The sequence below is a fragment of the Oncorhynchus mykiss genome, chromosome 22 (genome assembly GCF_057628025.1).
Source record: "Oncorhynchus mykiss isolate SJ-2025 chromosome 22, ASM5762802v1, whole genome shotgun sequence".
Classification (NCBI taxonomy): Eukaryota; Metazoa; Chordata; class Actinopteri; order Salmoniformes; family Salmonidae; genus Oncorhynchus; species Oncorhynchus mykiss.
Window position 1 is genome coordinate 14,371,204 of NC_143043.1, and position 15,714 is coordinate 14,386,917.

At 43.3% G+C, this 15,714-nt stretch overlaps 1 protein-coding gene across 6 annotated transcripts in view; it reads right to left on the reverse strand.

Moving 5' to 3' along the window:
* LOC110501397 (FERM and PDZ domain-containing protein 4) overlaps positions 1 to 15,714 on the reverse strand; it is a 56,986-nt gene that overhangs the window by 2,396 nt on the left and 38,876 nt on the right. For all 6 annotated transcript variants that reach the window (XM_036958741.2, XM_090215570.1, XM_021578938.3 and 3 more), the window contains exons 3-16: positions 10,369 to 10,529; positions 9,948 to 10,050; positions 9,082 to 9,127; positions 6,898 to 7,002; positions 6,259 to 6,366; positions 5,467 to 5,598; positions 4,841 to 4,960; positions 4,434 to 4,570; positions 3,716 to 3,842; positions 3,453 to 3,542; positions 3,135 to 3,317; positions 2,804 to 2,933; positions 1,651 to 2,682; positions 11 to 1,261 (exon numbers count right to left, since the gene is read on the reverse strand). In XM_036958741.2, coding sequence (XP_036814636.2) covers positions 11 to 1,261; positions 1,651 to 2,682; positions 2,804 to 2,933; positions 3,135 to 3,317; positions 3,453 to 3,542; positions 3,716 to 3,842; positions 4,434 to 4,570; positions 4,841 to 4,960; positions 5,467 to 5,598; positions 6,259 to 6,366; positions 6,898 to 7,002; positions 9,082 to 9,127; positions 9,948 to 10,050; positions 10,369 to 10,529 — 3,725 coding nt within the window. The remainder of the gene's footprint in view (positions 1 to 10; positions 1,262 to 1,650; positions 2,683 to 2,803; positions 2,934 to 3,134; positions 3,318 to 3,452; positions 3,543 to 3,715; positions 3,843 to 4,433; positions 4,571 to 4,840; positions 4,961 to 5,466; positions 5,599 to 6,258; positions 6,367 to 6,897; positions 7,003 to 9,081; positions 9,128 to 9,947; positions 10,051 to 10,368; positions 10,530 to 15,714) is intronic.

Below are 15,714 nucleotides of genomic sequence, written 5' to 3' on the forward strand. Positions count from 1 at the left end.
TTAGTTGTACCTGTGGTTTCTTTTATCTTAGGCACCCGGTGGCAGCCATCTCCTCGTTTGGTACCGAATCCAGGCTCGGCACTGGTGGCTGCGTGGATCTTCCTCAGCAGGGTGGGATCTATGGTCTGATGTCTAGCCTTGCCCTGCTGTGTCCCCTGGCCTTGGGTGCCATAGGCCTTCTCCTCCCCACTAATATAGCCCAGCCCCTTGAGGGAAGACTCTGAGAGCAGATGCATGTTTTCCTCAGTGCAGAGGGGAGAGTCCATGGGAGTGACACAGCTACTGCTTCCTGAACTGCAGCCAGCATCTATGGAGGAGCACTGGGAGCTCTGGAGGGAGTGGACGCCCTCGCTGCCCTGTAACAATGACATGCGCTTACTCAGGTGATACTCGTGTAACCGTGTGACATCCTGCTGGGCCGAGGGAACCCTTGTCTGCTGCTGCTGTGGGTCGCTGCTGGGTAAATTGGCTTCCTCAGTACTGTGGGGGACTTTAGCGGGGGAGCGGGAATGAGAGTCTAACTGCAGGCTTCTCTCATTTGAGTCCTGCTTGTCTCCCTTAATTGTTCCCCTATCAGAGAGCGAGGCTTGTGAATCAATCACACAGTCTGGGGAAAGATTGTCCGCCATTTTGTTTTCAGGAGGCCGGTGATATCTTGGGGGCTTCTCTCGATACGGATAGGGTGTTCGCCCCAATTCAAATTGGTTCATGTATGGAGGTTCCCTTAGAATAGCATTATATTTGGGTGGGTCTGAATTATATTTGGGTGGATCCCCTCTATTTGAATTCTGGATGTTGCTGTGTCGTTTTTCTGTTGAGTCATCGTTATCTCCCTGAATCCTGCCTTCCGTGTCACCCAGCTTCCCTGGCTGCTTTTTCATCACAGAGCCCCTGTGCAGTTTGTTGAAATAGTCGGTGAGGGACTTGGTCTCCATGGTCTCTGGCTCCATCTCTCCCCCATCTGAGTGGAGGATCTGGGTGGAGGACACAGCTGAGGACTTGGCCCCCTCCTCCCCCCCTTCCCAGGTCTCCTGAGGGTTCTGCTGTATGGCCTTTCCTTCACAAGGTGTTATGGGAAACTTTGTTTTCTCCTCAGTCAGAGTGTGGTAGCCCTCCGCAGTGGCCACATACAGTCTCAAATGGGTTTCAGAGAGTTTCTGGGCAGCCACCAGCTCTGAACTCTCCGTCATCTCTGAGGAGTTAGTCTCGTTGCCAGAGTCCGATGAGGACTCGGGGCTAAAGGCCCTTGATATTTCTACACCTGTGTGCCACAGAGAGACAGACATTTTATTAACACATTTTACCTGAGGCGTCTTAGAAATATTATAAAAAAGCACACAATTCATTGGTACAAAGAGTATGAAAGCTGTGAGTTGAAACGCATTTGTGCGACTGATCATAAATGATACTAAATAAATAAATGATCCACAAAACAGAAAAACAACAAAAAAAGGACTGGAACCAAATATGAGTGAAATACAGGACATTTTTTATGTTCAAAACGAATGAAACAATCTGCACACTAAATGGAAACATAGAACAAAATGTTTTTTTTATTGAAAAATCAACAACAACAAATTTAAAAGTTAATGGCTGGAACATCCGCATGGTGTTAATGAATAAACGTTACAATAGTGTAAGAAGAAGAACCTGTGCTATTTTCTGACTGTGGGTGTGGGCTCTGCTCCTCAGAAGCCGCAAGGGCCTCCAGTGCCTGTAAGGTGGACACCACAGCATCGTCCAGGGCCCCCTCCACCTCTGGGCCCTCCTCCCCCTGTGTGGGGACTGAGTCTATGAGGGATACAGGGATATCGTCACGAGTCCCCTGGCCCTTTCTGACATGCCCCTGGGCCCCACCGTGCTGCTCATCCTCATCAGAGCTGTCCCTAAAGCCTGGGGGCGGGGCTGCGATGGCCAGGTTGAGGGAGTGAAGCAATACATCCTCGTTATCCTCCTCGTCTTTACCCTCTGGCGGCGGGGGCAGGGAGGTCAGGTCGATGATGTCTTCGCTGGACCCCGAGAGCGAGAGGAATGTGGCCTTGTCCAGATCCCCCATCAGCCCCATGTCCTCCTCGCAGCTGATGTCATCCTCGTCCTCGTCGGCGTCCGTGGTGTCGGCGTAGCAGATGTCGTGCAGCAGCGGCTCCTCAATGCACTCGGTGTTGCCGAAGATTTTGGCGCTGTACGGATAGCCCTCCCCGTCCATGGGATCCTTGCTCTTGTAGTCCTCCTCTAGTCGCGTATACATGGGGCTGTGGTCGTGTAGTACCTCTGGGACGTCGTCCATCAGCCTCTGGTAGCCAAGGTTCTGGGGGTTCACACTGTCTAACGGTGGATCCCCGAAGATGAAGGAGACCTTGGCACTGCGGGGGGAGTCCTGGGCTTTGGGTCTGGAGGCACAGAGGTAGGGCTGGGGGTGTGTTGGGCCTCTGGTCCCCCCTCTGGTGTCTACCCTCTCTGCCATGTTGTTCTGGGGTGGCTGCTGGATCTCAGTGATATAGACGGGGGACATGTCACTCTCACTCCTCCCGTGGTCCACGCAGTCTGAGTCTCTGTTAGAGGAGGGCTCCCTGGACGTACAGCGCTGGTTGTTGTGGTGCTGGTGCTCCTCACACCCTCTAAAGGAGGTGCTGTACGCCCACTCTATAGCCTGATAGTTCTGCTTTACTCTGCAGTCATGGCCTGAGAAGGAACCAAAGAGCGGTTGATAATCCCGTTTCTGTGATATCAGTGATGCTAATGTATCAACTTACAGTATTGTTGGCTTTTGAAAACAACGGAACTGTGTAGAGTCTAGACTCACCGGTGTCTGCATTCCCTGTTTTTGCCATGTTGAAGATGGAACGGCGAGAGTCCACTAGTAGTCTGTAGTATCCAGCAGTCAAACAGGCCAGATTCATCGCGTCAGTGGACTCCATTAGCAGAGTGATGGGCTGGAGAATAGGGAGGAGGACGACAACGGACACATTAACACATTGACACAATGTCCTCATTGATCATTCATTTCCTTGTATAATGTTATTGCTGAAAATGCTATTATATAGCTCATTAAATTAGGCTAGATGTCAACTCATTGCATTGATCGTCATGATCATATCACATTCAGTCCCTCTTGAAGATTTGTTTGATTTCACCTTCACATCCAGAACGTGTAGCTCGACCCTGACGTTCTTCTCATCCTCTGTGTACATCTCGATGCGGTTGACGTGGCTGAAGTCGGCCAGCAGCGCCACCAGGTTAGTCTTGGTGTTGATCACATGACTGATGCCATACCTGGGACCCACTAGTAGGGTTACCTCTGTGTGCTTCTCTCCTTGCTGTGGGCATTGAGCAGAGGGGAAACAATTGAAACACAGTACACATGAACTCGTTAAATGAGATATGATATTCTGATGTTTTGTGTCTTGTTATTCAAATAGTTTGAGCTCAGAAAAAGAGAGGTAGTTATTTACCAGCAGTACAGATTTAAAAACCCGTCCTCCATACAGTCGCAGGTCACTGAGATACTTCAGATAGTGGACCTTGGCCTGTAATGCTGACAGCTGAAAGAGAACATGAGCAATTTAGGCTATTGACATTACGAATGTGCACAGGGGATTTATTTTACAATGGAACTGGCGCTGTGATTAGTCACATTGACGCGTTACATTATCTAACAGTGGGGAAATTTACGAGAGGATGACAATTCATGATACAGGAGAGAGAATAAAGGTACCTTTTTTCCAGGAGGTACCAGATTCTGGTTGGTTTTGAGAATGTGTGTTAGAGCTTTCTTGATGTTCTTCTCTTTCATGCTGGACAGTACTGCAGGAGGGAGAAACAGTGCCAAACCCCACTCCTTCCTGTAGAGCAAGAAACACTGGTGACATACGTTTTATGTACAACATGATAGAACAGCAGAATACGTTCCTTCAGGCGAACATCAATCACTTTATAAAGAGAGGATCCGTTGAGTAACCAACAGGTAATCGATTATAATCAACATCCATATGAATTACCTGTGGTACTCACGACATAACAATCAGGGCGGGGGGGGGGGGATCGTTACTGTATCTGACGTGGATGTCGTTAGTCAATCTGACGTGGATGCGATTTGTTCTTTTCAGATTATTCTCAGGTTTCTGAGTAAGTGTTGAGAGTGAGGGCGTGAAAAGCCCTCATGACAATGTGCTGCCAGATTGAACATGTGAGAAGATGCAGGGCCATGTGTGAACTTTAGGGGACCAGACGAGACATTGGACCTGATCCATACTGACTTGGTGGTGCAGCAGTGATATATTATCCGCCGTTTAGCAGACGCTTTTATCCAAAGCAACTTGCACGCATACATGTTATGTAGCCTATTGGTGGTCCCGGGAATCGATCCTACTATTCTAGCGTTGCAAGCGCCATTCTCGACTTACTGAGCTACAGAGAAAACACAGGCCACTCACTCAATGTATTTGAGCGAGACTTTCTGTGACTGCTTGGTGTTGATGGTGAGGATGTACATCTGCAGGGCAGCCAGACGCAGGGCCGTGTCGTATTTCAGCTCTGACCCAAATCGCTCCAGCACCACGTCATTGCAGCTCTGAACGAAGAGAGGAGGAAAGGAGAGGAGAGGAGAGGAAGAGAGGAGGAGAGAAGGTTAAACTGGTTGGACTATTGTTACTGACCATAATGCAGTTAGTGTGTTGGGCTCCAAGTCAACACTAGGTAATTTACATTTTTCTGAGCTAATGTTTCTACATGAAATCTTACCAAATGCTTATCAATGAATATCATACAAAAATGTTGATTACACAATAAACATAATACTTTGTTAATCAGGCAGTGTTGTCTTCCATGTGCTGTGAATCACCTGAACATAGAGGTATTCAAACGCAACTGCATCTCTCCTGAGCAGGTCAACGGGGTCCTTTGGGACAAAGCTGATGCGGAAGAAGCATTTCATCTTGTGTGCCCCTGGTCTCTGTGTCACCTAGGACAACAGGCGAGGACAAGGAATTAACATTTAGTGATGAGATGTCATGAATAATGAATAATGGATTAAAAAGCACGGCAAAAAAAAAAAAAAGAATCACAAATGTACAAAATAGTGGTAAAATATATATCCTCATTTGTATGCATACAGAAACAACATCAATGTTACAAAAATGTATAAACCATAATGATAATAAATACATAAAACAACAATGGGCAAAAGGTGTAAAACAATATTCCAGACCCATCATGATCATTTCTATCTACAGTCTGTCTTATGGAGGGTCTGCATTGTGCTCTACGTTACCCTACACTCAGTCTGTTCACATACAATCATTTAATCACATGCCCACCACCACCCAATCCCCACTTGCTATGAACGAACGTGGGTCATATTTGAAGGCACTGTAACAGTAACTGAATGAGGCCCTAATATTGTCTATCTGTCGTCTACCCGGGTGTGAGGCTGCTCACCCCACTGTAGATAACCCCACAACGTCTCACCTGAGTTAACATCTCCTGCTCGTGGAGGATCATGAGTTTGCTGGCCGAGCCCTCGTTCCTGTGCTCCAGCATCAGCGAGAAGTGTTCAATACTCTTAACGGAGAGCTTCTCTTGCAGGGTCAAGATGACATCCTTTCACACAGACAGAAGAGACACTCATTATGAATATGGCGTGTGCCAGGAACGTGCACAGCAGGACTGCAGCATAGGGGACCACCGTGTGAGGGACTGAGGTGTGAAGAGAGGAGAGGAGCTGTGTGAAGCACTCGTTTGCATGACAGATACTGTAGGTGTAGCTACAAATGTGTACGTTCTGAAGCAAACAATTTGATGATTGAATACTGCATATCCTAGAAAGATTATGGAAGAAAAAAAAACTCCTCTCAATCAAACCTGTTTAAAAATGTAGGATTTTTCACATTCATAATCACAAATATATAGTGGGCAACTTGACGTTAAATGTCAGCTGCATTACATAAAATGATACAGATTAAACAGCACACTTTGGAGATGTTTTGTGTAGGAACACCACGAGAAAAAAGTGCTGGCCTACTTCTTCGTGCACTTAAATGAAGTTACAGCTCACTTGCCTTTGTGGGAGTGCTGTGTGTAATGCACATTTGGATACTTGCTGAATCATAAGTAAAGATAATACAGTATGCCACAGTGATCAAAGAAATAAACTATTCTGTAAGTGGTCTATGAGTGATGTAAGGTTAAATTGAAAATCTTATTTTTTTATCAATGTCCCCATTAAGATGTCTTAGTGAAGGGCAGGGTGTATTGCTGCACCTTAATGGATGTGTTACTGTCAAACTTGAAGGATTTGGTCTGTCCATTCTCCAGGTACACCTTCAAAACATTTGGCATGAAGAGTAGAGAGTTGTCCTTCACAGATTCCTGTAAATGAGAAGAAAATGGGGATAATTGCAGCCTTTTAATTGATCAGTAGGCTACGCTAATAAGGCCACTGTTAATAAATGGTCACAGTAAGCGTTTAGAGGGGTACATAGTGGCAGGTAGCCTAGCGGTTTGTGGGTTGGGCCAGCAACGCAATGGTTGATGGTTCAAATACCAAAGCTGATAAAGGTGAAAAATCTGTCAATGTGCCTTTGAGCAAGGTACTTAGCCCCAATTTGCTCCAAGGGTGTTGCACTACTATGGCTGACCATGTAAAACAACACATTTCACTGCACCTAAACATATTTTTTTAATATAATGAGAAAACAATGTGTAATGGCAGGTAATGGCAATGGAAAGAAGAACAAGACTGGCATCCAATACAGTTCAACAGTCCAACATATGTTGCAATATTAGAAGATTCAAGGTCAATGTCATAGGTGTATACTTTTACCTTTTGGAAAACTTTGGTATACAATAAAATGAGACAGAGTGTGATGTAGTGTTGTAGAACACTACTGTTGTACTTACTGGGACCTGTCCATTAATGATGACCTCCTCTGCAAAGCGGACTTTCACTGGATTAGACTTTAACTTGGCCTTCTTGGCTGCACTGATGAACGCAGATTTGGGAGACTGGGGGGGGGGTTTGAATAAAAAACACAGTTGGCAACAGGACCACCCCTTCAGAGAAGCCACAACCAATCAGCCATTCCCCCGTGGCGGGAGAATAATAACGTTCCATTTACACTATCCCATCCTCATCCCACTACCATTAACACTAGTGTTTTCATTCAATTCCCCATATTGTGATACATTAATATGATTAGAGATGCTGTAAGGGTGTGTAGTGGAAGGACACCCCCACTGGTGTCTGTGTTATTGAGTCACAGCACAGCTATGTCTGATAAGTGAGAACAATTCAAGTTTGAATTAGAAGAGCCGGTTCTGCATGCATCTTATGGGATTCTGGAGCTCTCTCGATCAGTTTTTTTTCCTGCAACCCGAAGACATTTTCAAGATGAACTTCTTCTCAAGTTGAGGCCCTTTCCAGTAGAATCACACGTCAGGCTATTTCCCTTGAGACAGTCTTCATACAGGAAAATATCATTAGAAGAAATGAATGCTCAAATTATATAATTTTCAGAGCTGTGTGTGAAAATATGAAATGTAATATGTTTTACAAGTTCTGAGCGGTCTTTCTGGACGTAATTGCTGCTTTTGTCATATACAGTGCCTTGCGAAAGAATTCGGCCCCCTTGAACTTTGCGACCTTTTGCCACATTTCAGGCTTCAAACATAAAGATATAAAAGTGTATTTTTTTGTGAAGAATCAACAACAAGTGGGACACAATCATGAAGTGGAACGACATTTATTGGATATTTCAAACTTTTTTAACAAATCAAAAACTGAAAAATTGGGCGTGCAAAATTATTCAGCCCCCTTAAGTTAATACTTTGAAGCGCCACCTTTTGCTGCGATTACAGCTGTAAGTCGCTTGGGGTATGTCTTTATCAGTTTTGCACATCGAGAGACTGAATTTTTTTCCCATTCCTCCTTGCAAAACAGCTCGAGCTCAGTGAGGTTGGATGGAGAGCATTTGTGAACAGCAGTTTTCAGTTCTTTCCACAGATTCTCGATTGGATTCAGGTCTGGACTTTGACTTGGCCATTCTAACACCTGGATATGTTTATTTTTGAACCATTCCATTGTAGATTTTGCTTTATGTTTTGGATCATTGTCTTGTTGGAAGACAAATCTCCATCCCAGTCTCAGGTCTTTTGCAGACTCCATCAGGTTTTCTTCCAGAATGGTCCTGTATTTGGCTCCATCCATCTTCCCATCAATTTTAACCATCTTCCCTGTCCCTGCTGAAGAAAAGCAGGCCCAAACCATGATGCTGCCACCACCATGTTTGACAGTGGGGATGGTGTGTTCAGGGTGATGAGCTGTGTTGCTTTTACGCCAAACATAACGTTTTGCATTGTTGCCAAAAAGTTCAATTTTGGTTTCATCTGACCAGAGCACCTTCTTCCACATGTTTGGTGTGTCTCCCAGGTGGCTTGTGGCAAACTTTAAACAACACTTTTTATGGATATCTTTAAGAAATGGCTTTCTTCTTGCCACTCTTCCATAAAGCCCAGATTTGTGCAATACTGTATAAACCATTGTTGAGTGGAAGTCTGAAATATGCTACCCAAAGCTAGGATACAACACAGAATGATTTCTGCCAGAGTTCGAACTTACATGGTGATATTCCGATTATTTGATATACAAGTCATTGTCTATTTTGGTGGTGACGGCACAAATCCATCTCATTGACCTATTTTATGAATCATAATATCACCTACATTCACAGTAGCTGTTATTGTGGCATTCTATCCATCCTCATATGGTCCTGCCGGGTGCTAACAGCTGTCAATGTGGCAGGTTGAGGTTCATCTGGGGTCTCGTGCTAGGGATTGTTGCTACCATGAAAGGACTTGCACAACTTTCAGTATTCAGTGTTTGGACTGAAATCCCTGTGAGTTAGCCAGGCGAACACTAAGCAGTTACCTCGCCGTTTTGACGCTAGCAGAGACATATGGCCACCTTTTTACGTCTCGGATTGTCTTGGATTCACCAAGTCAACATACACACAGTCCATTGAACTTCATATCCCAGAAGTTCGCTCTGAATTTTATCAATGGAAAGATGGGACGATTGACACTTACTGGGTACGGTTGAACCACTGTCAAAACAATGGATTCCTTGCAGCTCCTACAGAGAAGGAACACAACACAAACAAGTCAAAGAAAACATCATTAAACTGTACATTAAAAAGGGAAATAAGTCATATTCATGTACAGCGGAAGTCGATTAATCAGGCCTGAGTCAGGCATTGTTTCTCCTATGCAGTGAGCAGATTCTGACTGCTGAAGTGAGCCCATGAAGAAGGTCTAACAACATGAGCAATCTATTCTAGCCATGCCTCAAGCCTGGCTGTTACTCCTGTAATGAAACAGTAGTTTACTGCTGAGATGGAGCCCAGCACACTGACTCAAGGCCAGGGGAGCAGTGATGGACTGGACTCCTTATGGACATATTTCACTGCACTAATCTACTGTACAGACTCACTCCACAGTCCACAGAATGTAGGTCATATGGCCGTTCAGCCACTCACTCACTCACCTGAGTCAAGCATATAATAAGACACATAGAAATAATTCACACTGGTATATAGTTGGACCCGCATGGTGCAGACGTAGGCAAAGTACTCTACCCCATTACCCCACACTATCTGGGTATTTCTGGCATTGACATTGAATCTATACACAGGGCATTATCCTTCACTGCAGGTTTTTATTTATTTTTATATTTAGTTAACCAAATAAAACAGGGGTCTCATTCATATAGACATTTACTGTCTATTGTCATGACTCACGAGTCATGGAAATGACTCAGCAAGGCAAGGCACACACAGCTTGACATTACAATGTTTCAGGAAAGAAATGTCCAAATGACTTCCTGTGTGTACATGAATCCCATGTAAACTCAGCAGGGATACTGTATGTATGTTGGAGACATTGAGTTCCTGTACCTGACGAGGTCGATGACCCTCTCCCTGGGGGCGGAGCTAACCGGCTCATCGTTAATCATGATGATCTCGTCTCCTGGGGTCAGTCTGCCCTCAGAGGGACCTCCTACCAAGACACAGGGAACCACAGGGGAGTGGTACCAATTACAAAGTTTCTAGCTAGTAATTCTTCTTTGTTTTCTGGATTCATTGTACTCTTTAGGCGTAAGGTTGGCTAATTTATCAAGTACCCTGAAGTGCATGGTTTATAAATAAAGTGTGGCCTTTCATTGGTTATCATCACCGATTGGTTGCCATCTTTTTGTCATCTGGTCACCATTGGATATACAGTAATACATCTTACTTCCTGTTGATAATGGCTATGTGTGAAGCTGTGGTTATTAATGGTGACATGATTGGTTTACAGGTGGGCTGGTATGTTTACCTGGTGTGACTGACCGGACCACCACAGGTTTCTCACTGCCTGCCACAAAGCCAAAGCCCAGGACTGGATCTCGTCTCATCTCCACCTTGCGGGGGGCTGGAGGTACAAACTTGTCCCCGTCCAGACGAACCTCCTCCAGGGAGCTGCTTTGGGACACGTGGCTGGGAGAGTGAAGAGGGAGGTGACAGTGTCACTACACGACTAAACACCAACAAATCTATTTTTACCATTGGTACTGGTATCGACCTTATATGTAGTGTATATTTTCATGTGTACTGTTTTATTGTTTTTGATTTATTGTGTGTATTTTATTTATATGACTTAGTAGTATTGCATTGTTGAGTAGGAGCTTACAAGCAGGCATTTCACTGTACTGTTTATAACTGCTGTATCCTGTGTACGTGACAAATAACCTTAGATTTGATTTGACCTTTCATCTTTAAAATGGAGATGTGATTCAGTATATCCAAAATGGGCCAAAAGGTGTTAAAAATCCATTTAACAAAATATGTTTTTTTTAAAATCTAAAAACATTGCAAATAAATATATATGAAATACTACTGTAACTTTGGCTAGTTTCTTCCATAAATCTGAAACACACAGTAGGAGTACAGCAGTAAATGTCATGCTCTTAGATATGAACTGAATGTTTCCCAGTCTATTAAGTTCCTTAAACGTTCAACGCTGAAAAGTAGCATTTAGTCTGAAATTACAAACTACTGCCATGCCTCAAAATAGAACACGTGGGCGATGACAATCTAGCTGTGGTTATATCTTCATGCAGCCTCAATTTCACTCTTATCAAGAAAATCTCAAACTCAACATGCACACATACTAACACAGATAACCCACCGGTTGAATCAAAGTTATTTCAACGTAATTGGCCGACGTATTGTGACATGGAGTCTATGTTGAAAATACATTGGATTGGAAATAAGTCCAATTTTATCTCCTGCTTGGACAGTTTCAACTGTGCAACTGATTTAGTCGACAAGGTAACAAATCATATGTTGGATTCACATCTCCTCAACCAAAAATAAAACTCAACCACAAATAAAACCAAAAAGAAAACTCAACCACAAATAAAACCAAAAATAAAAGTTAAAGAATGGGATTAAGCCAGTGGCACAGATGGATCTATCCAAGCTCATTTGAATGTTGATAGTTGGCTGTGTTGTCAACCAAACACAATTCAATATTACTTTTGTAATACAATAAATAACCTAAAGTTAAGGCTCTCTTACAAACTAATGTAACATTCAACCTTAACATGAGTAACACATCCATGACAACATTTCAAGGTTACTGTAACTACTGTATACATTGCTTCTTAATCAAAGCCTGCATGTTAAAAATAGCATGCATCGGTTGCAAGTCTGTGAAGTTGTTTTTATTTGTTTAAAAGTTTATTTAACTAGGCAAGTCAGTTAAGAACAAATTCTTATTTATAATGACGGCCTACCAAAGGGCAAACAGGTCTCCTGTGGGGGCGAGGGCTGGGATTAAAAAAATAAAACAAAAACATCGGACAAAACACACATCATGACAAGAGGGACACCACAACACTACATAAAGAGAGACCTCAGACAACAACAGCATGGAAGCAACACATGAAAACACATCATGGTTACAACACAACATGACAACAACATGGTAGCAACACAACATGGCAGCAGCACAAAACATGGTACAAACATTATTGGGCACAGACAACAGCACAAAGGTCAAGGTAGAGACAACAATACATAACACAAAGCAGCCACAACTGTCAGTAAGAGTGTCCATGATGGAGTCGTTGAATGAATTAGATTTTTTATTTAACTAGGCAAGCCAGTTAAGAACAAATTCTTATTTACAATGACGGCCTACGCTGGCCAAACTGTGCACCGCCCTATGGGACTCCCAATCACATCCGGTTACGATACAAACTGGCTTTGAACCAGGGTGTCTTTAGTGACATCTCTAGCACAGAGAAGCAGTGCCTTAGACAGCAGCGCCACTCGGGAGCCCTGGAGATGGAGATAAAACGGTCCAGGTTGAGTGCTTTTTGAGGCTCGTTTCAGCTGCAGCGAACTGAAGAGAAGCGACCCAGGGATGTGTGTGCTTTGGGGACCTTTAGCATAATGTGACTGGCAGAATGGGTATTGTATGTGGAGGATGAAGGCTGCAGTAGGTATCTCAGATAGGGGGGAGTGAGGCCTAGAGGGTTTTATAAATAAACATCAACCAGTGGGTCTTGCGACGGGTATACAGAGATGACCAGTTTACGGAGTATTATAGAGTAATTGCTGCAATAATCTGTGCAGAATCTCGAAGGGCATTGATTGTTTGCTCCATGTACTTTTTATGTAATCTCAACTGCAATCCAGGTAATTTGGTTCTGCTATTAGATGAAGCACAGTAATAACACATTCATTTGTTGCATACATTTAAAAAAAGATCTGACATTGTATTTCCATCTGATCTTTGCTGTGCCTTTAAATGGTTGAAAGCACAGTGATAAACATTTGGATGACAACTAAACCAAAAATAAGACATTGTTTTTTCATTGTAATTTGGTTGTGCTTTCAGATGTTTTAAAGCATTGGAAATTCAACAAACTATGGGTATTTTGAGTGGGTGATTATAGGTTGTAATATCATTGATCAACTTCTCAACCAAATATTACCCAATTATCCACATTGAAATGATGTGGTGTGCCCAGTGGGAATGTGTGCCCAGTGGGAAACAGTGCTTTTTCCAGATTTAGCACTAAAAAAGTATATGGCAGCATCTTACTTGCATGTGATTCTTCAGCCATATGGGAAACCAGAAATAGAACGTGTGGCCATTGGCCAATGAGCCTTTGACCTGTGTGAGGTGGTGTAGTATGCTGGTGATTAGGGAAGGGCCAAGTCCTGAGGTTCAAACAGAGACAGACTGGCTTCATGTTGGACCTGTGGAACCACTGTGGCTGGCCAACCTGTCACTGATACCTGTTAGTCTGTTGCCCGGCACTCCTCAGTCTGAACCCCGACCACCCCTCTCATTTGAACTAGTCAACATTGACTTTATTTCGGGATATTCCCTCTAGATGGATCTATGTAAATAGACTGCAATTCAATTAGACTATCATGTTAACTGTGTTAATAAGTGTATTTGTAGATCAAACACAGTACATCAATTAATCAAACTGTAATATCCTTTACATTTACACCACATAAACTGTCTACAAAACTGTTTATGTGCCAATTTGTAGCTTTGCATCTCCTCTGTATGTTCCTCCAGTTTTTCCTTATCCAGTATCTCTCCCTTCTCCAGCAGCAGAACTGTAGTATCAGAGGCAGCAATAGCAACTCTTCCCATGGTAGCCACTGTGTTGGGTAATTAGGCCTGTGGGCTGACTGGGGAGACAGTGTGTAAATCACAGTCATTCCTGACACATGTTCCATTCGTCACTGAATAGCCACAATACATCTTTCAAGGCACTGAGTGAGGGCAGGGAAGGTGCAGGCAGGGGCTTCTTGACATTTACACGGAGGCCTATGGTAACAGACACACAGACGTCTTCTTACTGACATTTGAAACACATTGTGAGTAATGTTATATGGTTGATTCCCTTGGTTTTGGGTTGCAATAAAACATATCATATTGCTAAGGTGCCACTGAGACAAAGTCACTTTTGGATTTGTGATGTTGGTTTCAGCACTTATACATGACAACCACAACAGATTGTGTGCAGTGGAAAAACATATGGACATCTGCAACCAGGAAGTGTGCTGTCTCATCTCCAACCACGGCCACCTGCTAGAGATGGCCCGCCTCCCAACGTACTGACAGCCCTCTCAGCTAGCATATTTAATTCCTTGGAAGTTGTGTGAACGTATGTTTTTGGTTTCACATTGGTTGTTGGAATGAAGCCGTACGTTTCCTCTGCTCTCCTCTCCCAAGGCCATAGTCATATTCATAGAGTATGCAATGTCGGTCATTTAGTATGCATGGAAAGGGTACACCCTGATGGTCAGTGTAAAGCAATGCATTTCCTTCCCCATCCACATTACCTTCTATGCGTCCTCCACATGCTCCATGATCTATCTCACTCGTTTACAATAGGAAAAGGAAAAGTAGGAATAGGAAAAGTGAATGTCTTCTTATTTCAACAACAACAAAAATGAATCAAATCAAATGTATTTATATAGCCCTTCTTAGATCAGCTGATATCTCAAAGTGCTGTACAGAAACCCAGCCTAAAACCCCAAACAGCAAGCAATACAGGTGTAGAAGCATAGTGGCTCAGAAAAACTCCCTAGAAAGGCCAAAACCTAGGAAGAAACCTAGAGTGGAACCAGGCTATGAGGGGTGGCAAGTCCTCTTCTGGCTGTGCCGAGTGGAGATCGCCAAGATGTTCAAATGTTCACAAATGACCAGCATGGTCAATTAATAATGATCACAGTAGTTGACGAGGGTGCAGCAAGTCAGCACCTCAGGAGTAAATGTCAGTTGGCTTTTCATAGTCGATCATTGAGAGTATCTCTACCGCTCCTGCTGTCTCTAGAGAGTTGAAAACAGCAGGTCTGGGACAGGTAGCACGTCCGGATAACTTGAAAACCCTGATTTCTAGGGTAACATTAAGATGTCAGGCTTGACAATCAGTTCAGTGTCTCACTACCCAAACCAGACGTAACTTGTATGAAGTGGCCAAGAGACTTCATATGATCTCCTACTGCTATTTAGTGGACAAACTGGGAATCAGATAGGGCGTATATTTACATCAATGGATAGGTAGAGCCTTCAGCTGTCTCCTCATATGTATATCAGTCCTGTTTTGTATGTAAAACAAAAAATTATGTTGCATAAGCCCTGTGTTTTTAAAAGGGCTGAGTTCCTATAGGAATTATGCGCATGTTTAGAGCGACACCACTACGTAAAATGTTTTCTTTACAGTTTTGGAACAGTAATTGGTGACATATTTTGTCAAACCTAGACTTTCAAATGTCTTATTCCCCAACATTTGACAATTGGGAATGTATATATTTTTAAATAACATTCTTAGAATGTTCTCTCAAAATGTTAGTTAGTAAGTAAGGTTTTTTTGTGTTTTTTATGGGAAGTTGTCTTAATGTTCTCGGAACAATTTGAGAACATGACTTTAAATAGAACCATGATTAAACCTGTAGGAAACGTTATGCTGAAGTACTGAAAGTCCCACAGAGGAACATTGTCTCTTAACGTTCTCTGAACTATTGGAGGACATTTGAAATGACATTTTTGAACATTTAGGAAACGTTTTGTTAAAGTCATGAAATACCAAGAAAACATGTTTTTTTTGTCAAGCTCCTTAAATGTGCTGAGAATGTTCCAAAGCCA